Genomic DNA, 17,087 nt, shown 5'->3' on the forward strand with positions numbered 1-17,087 from the left:
CAAGAGTCTATCCTTAATTTATGGCAGATGAAGAGGTTTTATCCCATACTGAGAGACTGGTTTACTTTCTCATGTGTAATGGGTAGGGACTGGATGTTGCTGGTTCTCAGGGACGTGCTGATCCAGTCTAAGGATATACGCAGCTTTAGTTCTGTACATAGAAAAGCATATGTTGTAAACTAGCTGGGCAGTTAGAAAGCACCAGTTTCCTGCTGCAGAGGTTTTGAAAGAGAAGTAGTACCTTCAAATAAAGGCTCCAATTAACTGAAAGTCCAGTGGAGGGACTTAAAGAGACATCAGTGGGCTTTCAGTCAGGCTTGAATGGTGCAAACAATATCTCAAGGAATGTAATGTATAAAATTAGCAGAAACCCAGGAAACTACACAATACCAGCTGTCACAAATCACAACAGAGGCATGGTGTGGGCAGGAGCTGCGGGGCTGCGGCTCTCCATGCATGCTGGCAGTACATGGTGCAGTACAGCAAAGAGCAGCAATGCCTGTCTTAGCTGCAGCTGAACCCAGTCTGGGTAAAGTTTGTTACTGGTTGCCCTCAGAGCACTGGTATGTTTCATGGAGGCTGAAGTTTTTTAAGGGACAATTACAGCAAAACTCCTTCTGCTAATGCAAACAAAACGAAAATGTAGATTTTGGTTTTCCATGGGTTTTCAAAGATTTACCACTTCTGCTATGAGGAGGCATCTGCATAAACTAGCTATTTGTTGCAGAGCCCAGTGCCTGGAAAGCCCCCTGAAGCTTTTAATCTCATACAAATGCTCAAATATTGAGCAATAAGACCTTGCACACAAATAGCAAATTCTATAAAATAACTTGCAAATACGTGGCATAAAAATTGACAATGTTATGCTGACAATCCTTGGAAGTCTTCCATTGCACAGTGTGGCAAAGATGACGGAAGAAGTGCAGGTTGTCAGGAGGAGCCCTTGGCTTGGAAGTGAAGGATTTTTGTAGCTGCAGTTTCACACCTTGCAGCTTGCAGAGGACCCAGGCCTGTCAAGGCAGTTTGACTCGCAGTAGCAAGTCTGTACGGCCAGAGGGAGACAGATACATCTGGAAGGTGTGTGTGCTGTGATGCACTGTGCTGGAGATAGGTAGGATTCCTGGGAAACCACTGGGGCTAGGCAGGAAAATGCTATCCTTTCCTAGAGAGCTGGCAGGAAGCTCTGGGCTTGCACCTTTCATTCTGTAGACAGCACATGGATCATATTTAAAGGTGCCTTTTACTTTTCCCACTCAGTAACTTGCCATTGTCTGAAAAATAAAAGGAAAGTTAAATAAACCAAGTGAGATTGCATGGCTCAGCCTGGCCATCCACCCTCTTCAGGCTGATTTCATGCAGATGTCTTCTTGTTTAGTCTCAGAGTACCTTCCTCTTTTTTTCTGCACATCTTAGCATTTCTTTAAAAAACCATTGTAAAAATACCATTTCTTAAAAATACCATTTGCTTGGGGGTGGGGACAGAGGGAGTTGTCTTATCTCGCTTGCTTAGGCAGAATTTTGAAAAGTAATTTAATTTCAAGTGACACTCATGCTACACTTAATCTTAGACAATAAGTCTGGAATCTGGAAGTCCACTTCTAGCTGAAATTTTAAAAGTTGAGCATATAGAATATATTTACACCTAATATGAGGCATTTTATGAAAAGGGGCTATTTTACTGTAGAGTGTGCTGAATCTTCAGTAGCAAAAAATGGAATATTTAATATTTGTGGAATTACTGCATATGGAAAATTGCTCATTGGAGAGGCTCTCCTCCATGCTTTCTTAGAAACAAGGTGGTACAAAGGTCCACAAAGAAAGGGCCTACTCCTCCCACTGATACTCTGGAACAACTCTTTTGTGTTAGTTGGAAAGTGAGAGCATTTCTTCAGATTTGACATATTGCCAATTCCACCAATGTCTAGTAATAGGGCCTCACTGGCATGGACTCATTTTGTAAGATCGGTCCTTGATTTTTCCTTGTAAGGTGATCTCAGCTTCATAGATGGCAACAGTCCTTTTTCCATTCACCTGACTCCAGTCCACAGTGCCAACACAAATCTCCTTTGCTCTTGCAGCAGATGATGGCAGGAGCTTCCCAGGGAGGCTCCCGGGGAAGGATTCTCAGTTGTCTGATTGACATTTTCCACCCCCAATGCATTGTCATTGCAAGAGTAAAAAGGATATTTGGAGGCAGTGGAGTGCACATGATAAATGTGTCCTGCGGGACACATTAAATCTGGGTACACCTGCAGGTTTCCCTGGGGAAATCAGCTGTGCTGGGGGAGCCACAAAGGTTGAGGAAGGTTGTGGTAAGCAGCATGGGCAAGTGGTTATTTTGCCTCAAAAGCTATTGTTTATGATGGTATAGACACAGTTGGTGTTTACAACGTGTGGCAAGCAGAGCACGGGCGTGTAGCATGTAGTTACCATGCTCTGCAAGCAATTCACAGCTTGATCGTGCCATATTTGGACCAAGCACAATGATACCCAAACCCATCCCTCCAGTTCCCATTGTCCCAGCGTGTGCTGATGTCCATGGATCAAGCTGGCAGCCCCTCGCTCAGCAGAGCGCTTGGGGATGTGCTGAGTGAAGGGCTCCACCAAACTCTGGCCTTTGGCTCAGGCCACAGCCCGTGGAAATCAGGAGATATGCCTACTGGCTTGGATCAGCTCCAGCTCAGGTCCCAAATCCTTAGGACGGTCCCTGCCTTGATTATTGCATGATATAGACACTAAGTGCATTGTTGGCACTAAACGCATATTCAGAAATAACGTTTTTTTTTAAAGAGTAGGATTTTATTAGGTATGAAAGCACAGGTAAGACATTTGTTGCAATCAATAACCCCAAAATCACTTCCATATGGATATATAGCATCAAAAATACAGCCCTTTACTATCAAAAATATTCCCCTTTGCTAACGTCAGCTACGATTCATTAAAGACATCTCTCTTCCCTTAAAAAATGTGTTTAGGTCTATGTACATTTGTACCACATGTGCATACATCGACACACACGCAAGTTTTGATGATGAAACTGTTTAACAGCTTCCCTATCCTTAAATTCTTCTCCATTTCCTGTTCTGGGCACAGAGCGCTGGTTTTGCTTCTACTTTCCCTCTTCCTCTCTCTTGATTCAATTCCATGTTCAGCCTTGACATATTGTACTGCTTTTGTTTTTAAAATCTTTACTGTTTTAGAATATTTAATGCTTAACAAGAGGCATGTCAGTAATTCAGTGCAGCCATTAAGTCTCTTCAGATGGGTAATGGCAATCTCTCAGCGGTGGCTAGCCCTGCAGAAGACATATTTACATACAATTCTTCTTCACAGAGCCATTTAGACGAAGACAGAGCCATCCTGGTCACTGGTGTTCAGGGTTATGTTGCTGTTCACGACGCTTTCTGCATAGCTAGCTGAATAGGTGACCTGGTAGCGACTGCAGGGGCCACAGAAACACAGGAATGGACAGTGCTTTAAGCAGACATGATACAGGTATTTCCTGAATTTTTCCCCAGCAAAGGCATAGATAAGAGGATTGAGACAACAGTGACTGAACGCAATGGTTTCAGTCAGGTGCATTGCGTAGTCCAACGATTTAATTTGGTTGCAACTTGTGAATAACGCATAGTGCTTTAAAGTCTCTAGAAAAATCAGTACATTGTAGGGGGACCAAAACAGAAAAAACACGACCACCACAACCAAGACCAGTTTTACGGCTCGTGTTTTTTTCTGATTTTTGCAGGACAGCAGGGTTTTGATGATCCCACAGTAGCAATAGCATATGATACAGACTGGGATGAAAAAGCCAATGGTGTTCAGCTCCACGTTGCAGAACACTGGCCAGATGTTCTCCAGCTCCTGGGGAAAGACAGAAATGCAGTCGTTTTCTACCAGCTGGGAGAACACAAAATGTGGCACGGAAACTAAAACCGCTATTGCCCATACTCCACATGTTATAAGACAGCCATGTTTCACTGTTCTGGATTTCAGAGAATATGTTGCCCGGACAATGGCCAAGTATCTGTCGATACTGATAACAGTGATAAAGAACATGCCCCCAAAGAAACCGATGTAATACAGCGAGGAAACAGCTGTGCATGGAATAGTCCCGAGGGTCCATCCACGCACTGTGTTGGAAGCCCAGAAGGGGAGGGAGATCACAAAGAGAAGGTCTGAGATAGCCAAGTTCAGGAGATAGATGTCAGTGATGCTTTTTTTACTGCCTTCTTTCACAATGGCAAAAACCACCATTAGATTCCCTGTGAGGCCAAGAGCGAACACTGCAATGTAAAATATTGGCAGAAATATTTTCCCAAATTCTTGGATGTCAGTCTTATTGCAGGAAAAAGCATGTTCGTCGTAACTGTATTCAGCTGTCGTTTCTGTGAATGCTTCCGTCATGCTGAATTTTCTGGCTAGAGACAACATGAAAAGGGAAAAGAGAATAATGTTAGTGAGAGAGATCCAGTATCTGCTATGGTAAAATACTGAGCGATCTCACCAACACGCACGCTTTGGGATTTTATCACTCTTTGGGTTAGTGAGCGTTGTATTACTGTGCAGGGGATGATAGTTACTAACAAAAGCCCAGACTCTGCTGTTACATGTACTTCACTGAAAATTAGCTCTTTAGGATAAGAAAAAATAAACGAGAATTTCAAGGGCTGTGGACTAGGAAGAGCAGCAAAAGCAGCAGCAAACCGACATCCGACTAACTGAGCTCTGCAGGTGCTGCATCGCAGCGTGAGAAATGCAGGCGCTCTCCCAGTCTGTTGGGCAGTGCTCAGCAGGAAACGACACCTCACATGTAGCTGTTGATTGGCACGCGGTGCCTGTCAACCCCACCAAGAGCCCAGTCTTGCCCCACATGACAACCCTGGGGTGGAAGTGTGATAAGACGCCCAGTTTGGCCAGGTCTGAGCCGATGCTTGCTGACATGGGAGGAGCAAAGTTTGCGCTGGGACATCCCCTGGGAGCAAGCATATCTTTGATGAGGTTTTTTACAAAATCATCCTATGATCAAAAGAAGACAAACTATATTGACCCTTTTCCTCAAGCACCAAAGCGTCTTGTGGCTGCTCCTGCCTTGACTGCGAGGTAGTCAGGGTGGAGCCAGGGCTTGTTAGCCTGGAGGCTGCACCCAAAGAAAGTATGGGGTGCAGGAATGTGACCTCTGGGCTGCACATCCAATAACTCGGGGCACCCGTCAGTTCCTCTGCGCTCCTTTGGGATGTGGTGTTCAAGTCTCCGCAAAGATTTCTGTTTGCAGGGAACCAAAAATCTTAGAGGGATGAAGATGTTACTGCATTCAGTCTGCTCCCTGGTTGGGGTGAAGAGCTTGTAAGTTACTTGCTCTCGCTGTAGGAAATGAAGGAAATGGAGTGTGATACGCTGTGCAGAAGCCTAGGGAGATGACAACACAGCCAAACCAGCCTGTTAAAGCTGAGACTGAAAGGAAAGGTCAGGGATAATAAAACCACAACTAATAACTACCCCTGGGTCACAATGTGCAATCTTCTTAGGGGAAACCCCATTGACTGTAAAGATCGGACTCAGTTCAGTGACCATAAGCTGTCTCTAATACAGATGTTTACATCTCCTGTTAGTGGGAGATGTAGTCGTACAGCCAGTGAAGAGCAGTGCATCTGATCCAATGCAAGTCAGGCCAAATCTGCTTTCAGACAAGACAGACTGCTTTCCAGACTCTGCTGACCGCGTTGGTGAAACTCCTTTTGACCATAAGGAGAGCATGGGCATATTACTCAATGGTAGACGCTGGTGGTGTATAACTACTCCCACTCCTGACACTTAGAGCGAAGTGGTCGGAATCCCAGCCTACATGTCCACGTTTCACTGACAGCAGTGGTTTTTATAGCCTCTGTTTAAAATAAGCCTTGCAAGACTAAGCATGAAATAAAGATGTCCTGAGGTGTGACACAGTCCTTGCCCAAGAAGTTTCATGTGACGTAGTGGTAACTACAACAAACTCCCCCATGGGTAGCTACTGTGACCATATTGACATTTTCTTCTAATGCCTCATTGCCAGAGTGCCGTTTGTGGTGTGGGCCATGAAGTTCTGGCCTCTTATTTTGTAGTCATTTCTCAAAGAGGTTTTTTTTGTGCTAGTTGGAAATGCAGGCTCACCATTTTAAAATATCTTCTTATTCTGAAAGTTCAAAGTCTAGTTGTCCCCAAAACATTTAAATGAGAAGTGCCCACAGTCATTAGAAAACAATCTTTGTGGTTTTGCACAGGAAAAGTGGGCTAGAAGAAGGGCTGTCTCAGTGCTGGTAGTTTCGGGGCATGGGCACGGCACGGGGAAGGCTGTTTGCAGCAGGCAGGCACACCCACGGGCTGAGCGGCTCTTGCAGTGCCTTTCCACTTGAACTGGGGGCTGAGTCTGCCTGCAGAGTTTGTCCAGCCCCTTGCTTGCAGCCCAGTTTAATTCTCCAGCTTCTGGAGATGCGGTATCTGACACCAGCACAATTAAAGGGGACGAATAGGAAATGCCTAGGTGCTGGGGCAGAAGCTGACAGCAATCGCAAACAAGATACTGATCTTCTGCTGGTGAGATAACTAATTAGAGTTGCCTACAGAGATATGTGACAGCTTCCTCATCTCTTCATGTGTCTGTCCAGTCATTACTTTATCTGCCCTGTTGAGGGATACAGAAATGAGCAGGAGACATTGTACATAATCCCAACAGCCCATCATTTTCTGCCTTCCCATCCTGACATTTTCTTTCTCCTCTTCTGAGACTAAATGTATGCAGCAGGTGCTTTTAAAATGAACAGAACTGTCGGGGTACACCAAGTCACTTGTGCCGAATATGAGTCGCTACACCAGCCCACCCAGCTCCTTGCCACTGAGCTGCTACTGCACCCATCTGTGCAGCGCCAGAGCCTCCGTCTTACTCTGAGGGCTGATGTGCTCCGCAGCTGGTTCTTCACCGATGCAGTGGGGTGCGGTAGCTGGGGGCTACCAAAATGATTGGGGCTGAAGCACCTGGTGTATGAGAAGATGCTGAGAACTGGGTTTGATCAGCCTCAACAAGAGACATCTCAAGGGGGATATAGTGAGAAGGTGTAAAGGTAAAGCAGACAACTTTCCTCAGAGGAGTAAGAGGCAACGGCCATGGGAAATTGTTACTCACTCTATGGAAAAAAATTTTCACTGTGAGGGTGGTCAAACACCAGGACAGGGCTTCAGGGAGGTTGTGGGATCTCCATCCCTGGAGATACTTGAAACTCGGCCAGCCCTGCTCTGAGCGTGGGTTTGGACAAGAGACTCCAGAAGTCCCGACCTATCTTTGTGACTCTGAGACAAAGCCAGGCGGAGGCCACGATGACTCTGCAAAGTGCCCCAGCTTCTTCTCTGCCCTGTAAGCTCCTGTTTCAGACATGTCTTTCCTGGTGTGACAAGCAGAAGTCCCATCATGCGCAGAGGAAAAAACTGATTGATGCCTGCTGCTATCCCATTAGCATCTTTGCTAACTGCGCAGGCATCCAGAGAGGGCTGCTGCTTGCCTAGCCAGTGTGTGCTGTGTGAAATCCCTGATCTGGAGAGAGGGAGTGCACATTGGTTTACCCTCCTCTCTGAGACCCTCTAGCTGTGCTGGTCCTTCCCATGCTCGCTCCCTTAATTCGTATCTAGAAAGGCAGCTTGTTCCTCTGGAGAGTTTCCATATGTGTCTGTACAAGCCGCTGCGCTATGTTGGGCGCAAGGAGGATTTCACACGTGTAAGGAAATGCAGCTCCCACTACGGGGTAGCCCTCAGGTCTGGCAGACTTCTGCACAGGCTGCCTGGAGAGAAAGCTGGGTGTGGGAATGGCCACCTTCTTCACAGGAGAACATGTACATGGAGGTGCAGGATGAAGTCCTGGCCTTATCGAAGTAAAGAGGAACTGGGCTGGGATTTTTCCTCAAGTACCTTTTCAGTCAGGTAATCTCCTCTAGCTCACTGATGGGGATCATTTATTTCTACAGTAGAAAATTATTTCCTTTAGCCCTCGATGGGTGGTCGCAAAGCCCGTGGTACCTACGCCATCGGGAAGGGTGAGATGCTGCACAGCACGTCCAGGGGCAGGCGAGAACTGCACTTACTAAAATGGTATTGGCATCCGAAACTGCTGGCACAGTCTGTGGCTTGTTCACTTTCTAGCTCCTGGATTTGGTGTATCACCAGCCACGCACTCGTATCCTCCCATCACCACTCATCTTGCATATGCAATGCTGCAGTTCTTTTTGAATATTTAGCGCCTCTGATACCTCTTGCTCCGTTTAAGCTGGTGTTACTCAACAGATGGGCTGCAAACTCCAAAGGGCTCCCAAAACTGAGCCCATGCCAGATAGACGTAATGTGATGAAATGTTATTGCACCCTAAAGCGAGGAAACTTAGCTCTGCCCATCCTCCATCCTTCCCTGCCAGGTATTCTCCATCAGCCTCGCAAAGCCCACCGCAGTGCATGCTATAGTCTTCTCACTCCCAGCTTCAACCCAATTTTCTCTCTTGTGCTTACGATAAATGTTCACCTAAGGGACGAAGTGAACTAAAGAGCGTAGAGGACACTGAAGAAGGACTGCAGGGCTGCAAGGTCCCTCCACCACACGTTTTCCCTTGCTGAGTACAGGAAATAGGAGATTCACTTCTGCTTCTCATGGAACTGCTCAACTGCTTTGCTCTCTCTCCAGATTTCCCCAGTAGTTTTACACCCTGCTCCCCCAAAACACTTCTGCTTTTAGTCATGTTTATAGCTATCTCAAAGACAATAGTCTGCAGGACCAAAACCCCTGTTTCTCAACCCAGCTATTCCCAACAACCATGTGCGCTATATGTAATACATAGGGAAGTGAAATTATGAGAGATCCACAAACTCCTCTAAGCAACAGAATTTGCATTTCAACCTTCAAACAGCGCTGGCATCAGGCTGGGTGACATGAGAGCCAAATCCTGTTTATGCATCTGATCTTTCCAGTTATCACCCCTGGCGCTTCAGCCAAGTGCCACGTTACGAGCTTTACTGCCGAGAAGTGGGGTCTGTGAGCACTTCGCCTCTCTGTGATGCCTCTGCCGTCACCGAATGAAAGGAAATTAAATAAAATAACCAAACCCAGCCCTCCGCCAGAGGGTCACGCTTCAGATGTGCACAATATGCTGATAAAAGTATTTAAGCCTCAGAAAGATTTTCACACCTTAGTCAGCATTTCTGGGTGAGGCTGACTTACGCGCTTTTCCCGTGCAAGCAAAGCATGTTTTCAGTGCACGCTGAACAGGCCGGAGCTGCACGCCGACGATTCAGTTGGCCCAGGGAAGCTGTAGGCTTTGTGGGAACCCCTGTGAAACCCTACGGGCGTGTATGTCTTTCTTACCCTTAGACCTGAGGTGCCACCACCCTACCCGAATATAAACGCCGTTGCTTTTGCGCATTTGCGACTACACCCATCTGCTTCTTGCCAGCCACCGATTCTCGGCAAGACCATACGTATGTCCTTGGGTACTTCCAAATGAAATGTCGTAGCTGCTGGTGGCACTTCTAACACACACACACACAAAAGAGATTTAAGGGAATTAACCAGGACTGGGTGGAAACTAGCAGGAGAGATGCAAGTCTTAATAGCACTCGGGGTGAAACTCTTAACCAGCCTGGCGCCAAGCAGCTACCACGCAATCACCAGACTGCTGCGGACGCCTCTCACCACGGTTTAGATGCTACCCAAAACAAAACTTAGACTTATGTGCAATACACTAACCAGAGATGGGGCCCGGTTTCTAGTCCTACACCCAACTGGTTCCTGTAATTCACTTAGCTTATCTTTCAGAGTAGGGTGGCTTAGGGGACCGTCTCTGGAGTTGCTTGGGATTGTGTTAGATATCCTGGGTCAAAAGCAGGCCCAGCCCAGCAGAAGCAGTTACTTTAAATCTTAAATCTCAGACTTTTATTCAGTCCTGAAGTGGGGAAACATTCTCCCCATTCCACCTCTACACGTGCTGGAAGGAGCCGACCTTCGAAAGTGGGAAGCAAGGTGAAACAGCTAGTGTAACCTAACCTTCAGCCTGGGCAAAATAAAATTTAAACAGTAAAGGGGGAGAGTGTAGCTAATGCCAGTCTGTCTGGCTTTATGGAAGAGAAGCTTTAGTTTAGACATCTGATGAGATTGCAGGGTTGATAAAGGTACTGCATGGGAGAGTTGGAGCTTTGACTTGCACTGCTTGCTTATTTGATTGACACGTCTCTCCAGCCCAAAGCAACACATGCCCAACAAAGCATTACAATGGGATTTGGGCTGGTTAGCTGTCAGATCTCAAAAGCCTGCCATCCGTGGAGGAAGCCTTACCGACCTAGGAAGATTGCTTGTAAAAGGCCTGCAGGAACAAGGTGAAAGCCAAAAACTCTTCAGTATTTTCACCATTGGTCTGAAAGCAGACTGGGAATCAGAGCTGGCAGGGGGAAGTGATGAAAGGGTTAGAGAATTGGACAGTGATTCAGGCAGATCTGAGTAATCTGGAGCTTCTTGCATGATTCACGTTGGCTTTAATGTAGCCAAAGTGACACTCTTGGGAGTTAAACAACACAGACCATGTCTCAAGAGTGGGGGCGCATCCGCTAGGAAACCTGACTGCCGGTACAGGCGGACTCTGAAACTGAGCTCCCAGCCAGGTGTCGCAGTAAGAAAAGCTGATGCAACCCTCGGGTGTTTAAAGAGCTGCTAAATGGGAAGGAACAAAAGAGAGGACTTTACCATTGCAGAGCTTGATACTGGGGCTGTAGGCATACTTTGATAACAATTGATTTCACTTTTGCTTGTGTTAATAATCTTGCTAATTTAGTGGGATTAGCCATACCATAAACCGATGCATGGAAATTCAAACCAGAAACATGCAAGCTAGAAATCAGATACACGTTTTTAACCGTGAAAGGCTAATGACTGGAACAGACTTCAAGCAGGAAAAGGAGATTTTTGCATGTCTGAGGGTCTCCATGTCAAGAGAAGATATCGGTCTGGGAAACGGGTTTAGGCCAGACATGGTGGAGGAGCTCAGCAGTGGGGTACTGGGTAAAACCCTACAGCCCCTGATAGGCAGGGAGGCAGAGCAAATGGGTTATTGGGGCACACTCGTCGTAACCACCATGACTCTGTTTTGGTAATAAATGACTGAAACAGCCAAACTGTCCTCTCCCCAGGTACTTCACCAGCACTAGCTAGCCCAAATCCCAGGATGGGACCCCCTGGGAGGAAGTGGGGTGCTCTGAAGAGCACGGAGCAGCTGCTGGGGTTGGGTTAGAGGGGAGGCTCTACGATGGCTGTGGAAAGCAAGCAGCACAGTTTGGGGACGGAGATGTTGTTATCAAACAGCCAGTCTGTACTGCCTCTGTTAAACCCTGCGTGTTTTCTCTACTTCTAACCAGTTCTTTTATCATTCCTCCATCACTTCTGAGTGGGTGTGGTGTAATCCCGGAGGCATCCTTGCTCTCTGCTCCCCCAGTCCTTCCCTGATGATTTTAAGGTGAGGAAATTCCTTTCTTTGGTGTTTCTTCTTTCTTATGTGATTTATTCTCAGATCAGCTGAACCATTTCTGTAGCCCGGCAAAATTCTGCAAGCTTAATAATTGTTTATTGATTCGGGTCATTTAATTTATGGAGGCTCCCCCCAGGACTTTCAGGATAAGTTTTCTGAAAGCAAGTAGTGATCTGGGCTGCTTCATCATTGGATTTTCCAACTCAAAGTGGAGTTCAAGGTACAGAAACATGATGCTGAGGCTTTCCAAAAATTAGGGCATTTAAGGTATTCTAAATAAAGGACCCAGAAATGGAAGCCAATCAAACCACTGCTGATTAAGATAAATATAAACTTGAATATTGCAGAGGCCTGTGTTCCCTTTACAAAGGCATTTAGGTCAAAGAGATGAAAAAAATGCTCCTTCCCTGAACCAGTTCTACAGTTTTTACACCAATATCACAAACTAAATCAGAAGCAGACACCAGTAGCTGGAGAGGAGCAGCATGTAAATCTACGAACTTAAGTCAATAGTTTTGGGTAAAAAAATACATTTGAAAAGATCAGGCTTGGATCATGGAGGGCAGGAGGGGATAGTATAGAGTCCAAAATCCACAGGATCTCTCTCACCTTCACCTAAGGCTTTATAGCACTGCTAAGTGCTTTCTCAAAGATGCTCCATGCTAACCTGGAGATAACTGCAGGGCAGCAAGTAACCAGGGCACAAGTTTCAGCTTAACCCATCGCATCAAAATTAGGTGTACTCCGATTTATAAAGAAAACACAAAAACATGGACTTACTACCGTCTCTGCCAGTGGCGAGGGCTTCACCGCCTGTGCTTCAGAGCAAACACAGAGGTATTAATTTGAACAAGATCTTGCTGTTGCTCCGTCAGTGCATGGTCTAGGTGGCCGGGCCAGTGGCCTCACTCGGGCTGGTTGTGCTACCATCACAGCAAAGCGGGCACAGGGGACTGAACCCCGATGCCCTGGGCAAATCCTGCTCCCAGCGACATCCCCCCACTTGCTGGTTTTGTCGCCCTGCCAGGAAGACTTGCTGTGAGCCGTCTGGGAAGGGCAGCAGCACCGCAGCAGTGTGTGGTTTGCTGGAGCCATGGCAAACCCTGCCAAACCCCTGGCAGCTCACCCTGCGGCTGCTGGTGTATTTATAGCAAAAGCTGTAAGCTGAAGGTTTCAGTGGTTTCAGCTCCTTCACTCAACTCCGGGGAAGACGAAGCCCCTCTGAGGCTGATGGGGTGGCCATGCAGGAGACTTGGCGGCCGCACACTGGGGGTCCCACCTGCTCCTTAATGGAGCAGGGAATAGACTCAGGTTTCAGGGCGTGACCAAGGCTCTTGAGCAAGTGGAGATGCAGATAGTCACATCAAGGCATTTTCCTGGGGTGCCATCGTTGACTCCAATCATTCTTCTGAATGGGAGCTAAGCACTGGGGGGCTTCTGAAAAATCCCACAAGGCATTGGTCTGAACCTTTGGCGGTCAAAGTACCTTTAAAAATCTGGCCCTAAGGAGGTGAGAGCCTCAAATATCCATTTCAGAAATGACTTATGCATTTAGGAAATATGACCTGACAGTATGACTCAGACTCCTGCATCTCCCCTGGATCTTAAAATCGAGGTTCAAAAATCACTGAAATGGTTCTGAAATTTTCATCTGTGACTCTCAAGGTCATGATTTTGTGGTCTCAATCCCATGACCAGATCCAAGGGTCCTCTGCAGAGCCTCTGCAACCTGAGATGGTTTCCAGGCCGTGTCCTGCCCCGAGGGACCGGGCAGGGGATGGGAAATTAGGTAAATGGTGTGAGAATCGTGTTGAAGAGCAGTATTTATTTTTATCCTCGCAAAGGCTGGCGAGCACTTTAACTCAGCTGCCGGGGAGGCAGTGGCAGAGCTGGGGAGGGACCAGGCGCCCTCCCAAGAGCTGCTCGCGGGGCACTGGGTATTTGGGGTTGCCATCTGACTGGATGGTGATTGCCAGGATCAGGAATTTCTTGGAAAAATTGTTTCACAGGTATTTCCTCCAGCCTGTTAGTTCCCCTATTTGCCCTTTCTGCTCGCACGGTTGCTCGTGACACTCTGTATCTTTTTTTATATGTATAGCTGAACGTTTTGCTGGTGTTTTCTCTTACCTGCTCTTCCTCAGTATTTCTTTTTCCCAGGCCTTCCTTTCTTACGCAGCATTCAAATTTCTTTTGTATTTTCTGTTGAAGGGACAGTGAAAATAGATTATTGTTTGTAGCTATGTGCACTGTTTGTAATTGTTTATGGTTACCATTCGCTCTGTCTTCTTGCCGCCTTTATCATGGCACCTATTTACTTCCTGCCCCCCCTTTTTGTTATTAATAAGCTCACATTGCCTCAGCATCCTTGAGAAATCTGAGAAGGCTCTCTAGAAATGGGAAATCTCTTAAATCATCTTCTCCATCGTTTTAGAGAGCAGCGCACATTACCCCTTCTTGACTGTGTCCAGATGAGATTTAAGTTCTGGAGTTGCCAGTCCCTTCCTGGGAAGATTACATTTACTATGTGTTTTACTTTCAATTTATTATGTGTTCTCCTTTGTCAAACTTTAGCCTTTTCCTCTCCCTTTTAGACTTTTTCTGCGCTGCCCAAACCCTCATAATTCATTGCAGTTGCTGTCTTTTATCCTGCCACCCAGTTCACCGCCTCTGGCTGCGCTGCCTCCACGCAGGGTTTGCCCCAATAGACCAGATTTTGGGAACTGCTGTTTCTGGATCTATGTTTATATCACACTTAATGGGCTGCCACCACGGTATTACCCAAATGTCTCACCCAAACCAGCAGACATCTTTGTGCAACATCCTTCCTATGGAAAGCTGAGTCACAGAGAAATTAAGTAATGTGGTCATACAGAAAGTTGGGTTTTCAAGTTTTTTGAATTTCTGCCATTCTCTTGCTGGTCTGTCTGCATCAGACACCTTCTATCGTCTATAAGATTTTCTGTTTTTCAGTGCCAGTGATGTTCAGGATGGTGGTTCGCTGACCAAAACGAAAAGCAAGCAATGCTGGTGAGTTGTGACATCCCTGCAGACATCTAACAAAAACATCTAATGAAGTAGAAAGGCTGTATCTTCTTGGTCTGTCCTTCTGGGCTAGTGCTGCACACTAGCCATCTATTAGCATTTCCCTTAACCTTGAGGACTTCTAGCCAGAGTGAATATTCCTCTTACCATAAGATGCCACAAATAATTAGTCACCGAGCAAAATTTCTCTGCCCTGGTCCACTTTGATTGATAAAAGGGTTCCCCTTTCTACTTTCACAACTTGTAAACATTACCCACATCATCTTTACCCTAATTAAATGTAATTTAGATTGCAAGCACTAAGCAGTGAAGAGTTTCCTTAAGTTCATGAGACACCATTTCTTGTCATCCTGCTCTGTCAAATTATAGGCAAAATATAATTGTCTCTTACCTTAATTCATAGCTGCATTGAAAACCAGTGTTTTCTTCAAGCTGAGCCTGTTTGGGTTTAAATGTATATTTCCTCTTCTCTAGTGCTCATGCCTGCCCTATGAAACATGTGAACTTTGGCAGGGCAGCTTCCTGGGCTGAGCTTCGGGGCTGAGCTGAGAAAGTATTAATGATGTGCTCCGCTCCAGTCCTGCTGGCGCCTTGTGAAATTGTGAAGCAGGATGCGGCCACTCAGAGGGGCGGAAGGGCTTATAGAGGACAGGACTTGCACAGGAGACAGAAATGCCTGAGGAGCTTCATACTCAGCATGTGAAAGCTCTCGCCCCCTTGGTTCCCCCTATCCTATGCAGAATGAGATATTTTTGACTCAGACACTATGGCACAGTGTATAGAAATACAAGTCCGGTACAATAGCAGGGGCTTTGAGCAGTGGGGATGTGGGATGCAGCGCAGGGGAGTACAGGTACGGGATGGTAAAAGCTGGGGTACAGGCTGGCACTGGGGACCCTCACAGCTATACACAACTCACTGATGGTCAGTTAAGAAAATGCAGACCCGGAGCTGGCAAAACTGGGTTTAGCGGTAACAGACAGAACAAAAATAGTGTCTAACATACATAAGGGGCATCACACATAGTAAATTGGGTGTAACATGAGGCTGCAGACCAGTGAAGACAGATAGAAGCATGTTAGAAAACATATAAAAACGACCCCAAGCAGATCCTAGAGGGATGCAGAAAAAAACATAAGCATGAACATCGCATTCGTCCCAGGGAAGGGCTGGAGATGCTGACAGCTCGCTCTAGTGCCCCACCCCCCCACCACCACCTGGGTGAAACCACCAGCCTTAAGACCCAGAGGAGCAGGGGAAGGGTGAGCGTACCACCAGGAAAAGGGCTAGAAACTATGTGTGTGCAAAACAATTTTAACTGCATTAGTATTCTTCCTTTTTCTGAGCCCAGCAGATCTAGACTGATAATGATCGGAGCCTTGAGATTGCCGTTACACTAAAAATAAACTCTTGGCTTTGCCTATATATACATTGTGCCTCCTCTTTGCCTGTAAAGAAGATTTGGAGCGTAACATCTCTCTGCAGCCCAGGGCTTCCAGTGGACAGGAGGAGTCTGAGGGCTTAAAGCATTTGCATGTTCACTAATCAAGTAGCCCGACCCATTAATCTTGGCCCCTGACCCGAGCCTCATGCTCGCGTTACAGGTGCACCCACAGCTGGAATGCCGCGTACCACATCTCCAGGCAGCGCCGGGGCATGCAAAGCAGTTTATCTGGGGTGAAACCAGGCAGGAGGCTGTGCAGTGGGGTGCGTTATTATGGAGATCCGAGACACCGCGTACGGCTGGGGGCTGTACCAATACCAAGGTCCTCTGGCACACGCAGGAATGGAAACGCCTCCAGGAACTGTCCCTGCTTCAGATGCCAAGGGAGGTTAAAATGCCTTCTCCCCAAAGGCAGAGCTGTGCCGCCTCCGTACACGCTGAGCTGGATGAGGTTTTTGGGGTGGAGAGCATCTTCCAGGTTGTCTGAGCTGTTGTTCGTTGATTGGATACTGCCAATTGTGAGTTGCCTGGCAAATATTCTTGTGTAAGTTTAGTTCTGGTATTTCTGCCAATTACATGTTTTTATATGACAATATGCTTTATCTAGCAAAGGTTACATCCTCAACAGCTATATAGCAATATACCAGAGGTCAAACTGTGGGCCTCCAACATCAGCCAAATTATGCAAGTGATGTCAGCCGCATGGGCCAGGACAAGCGCCCATGGAAATGGGGATCAGGGAACTGATACCTGGTTAGGTGCTAGCCGGGAACAGCAAAGATACACTGCTGAAAATAAAGTTTAAAGGTTAAGGAACAGTAAAGGGCCAGAGCCCTGGAAGTACCACACCAGTGGCATCTCCTCCTGCTCTGTGGCCAGATCAGCTGCCAGGTCAGCTCGGCGAGGCAGGCTTTTGCTCAGCAGTACTGGCAAGTTCAAGCTTTGTGGACTAAAGCACTCGGTAAAGAAATGCCTGGCCTGAAGGATCAAAATGCTGTTCTCCTCAGCAGACCCTGCTTTCGCTGCCGTGTGGCAAAGCCTGATGGTGGTGGTTGTACATGGAAGGGGACTCTCTTGAC

At 46.8% G+C, this 17,087-nt stretch overlaps 1 protein-coding gene across 1 annotated transcript; it reads right to left on the reverse strand.

Annotated features, from left to right (window-relative positions):
- Positions 1-2,801: 2,801 nt before the first annotated feature.
- CX3CR1 (C-X3-C motif chemokine receptor 1) lies at positions 2,802-15,748 on the reverse strand. Its single transcript, XM_075143164.1, has 3 exons — positions 14,956-15,748; positions 13,650-13,721; positions 2,802-4,418 (listed from the first exon to the last, which is right to left on the reverse strand). The coding sequence occupies exon 3, from the start codon at positions 4,402-4,404 to the stop codon at positions 3,340-3,342; it is 1,065 nt and encodes a 354-aa protein (XP_074999265.1). The 5' UTR covers positions 4,405-4,418; positions 13,650-13,721; positions 14,956-15,748; the 3' UTR covers positions 2,802-3,339.
- Between the last annotated feature and the right edge of the window lie 1,339 nt (positions 15,749-17,087).

The sequence above is a fragment of the Calonectris borealis genome, chromosome 2 (assembly GCF_964195595.1).
Source record: "Calonectris borealis chromosome 2, bCalBor7.hap1.2, whole genome shotgun sequence".
In the NCBI taxonomy this organism is placed as follows: Eukaryota; Metazoa; Chordata; class Aves; order Procellariiformes; family Procellariidae; genus Calonectris; species Calonectris borealis.

Bases quoted from the DNA above. Each gene is read 5' to 3' on its own strand.
- CX3CR1 (XM_075143164.1), bottom strand. From the start codon at position 4,404: ATGACGGAAGCATTCACAGAAACGACAGCTGAATACAGTTACGACGAA.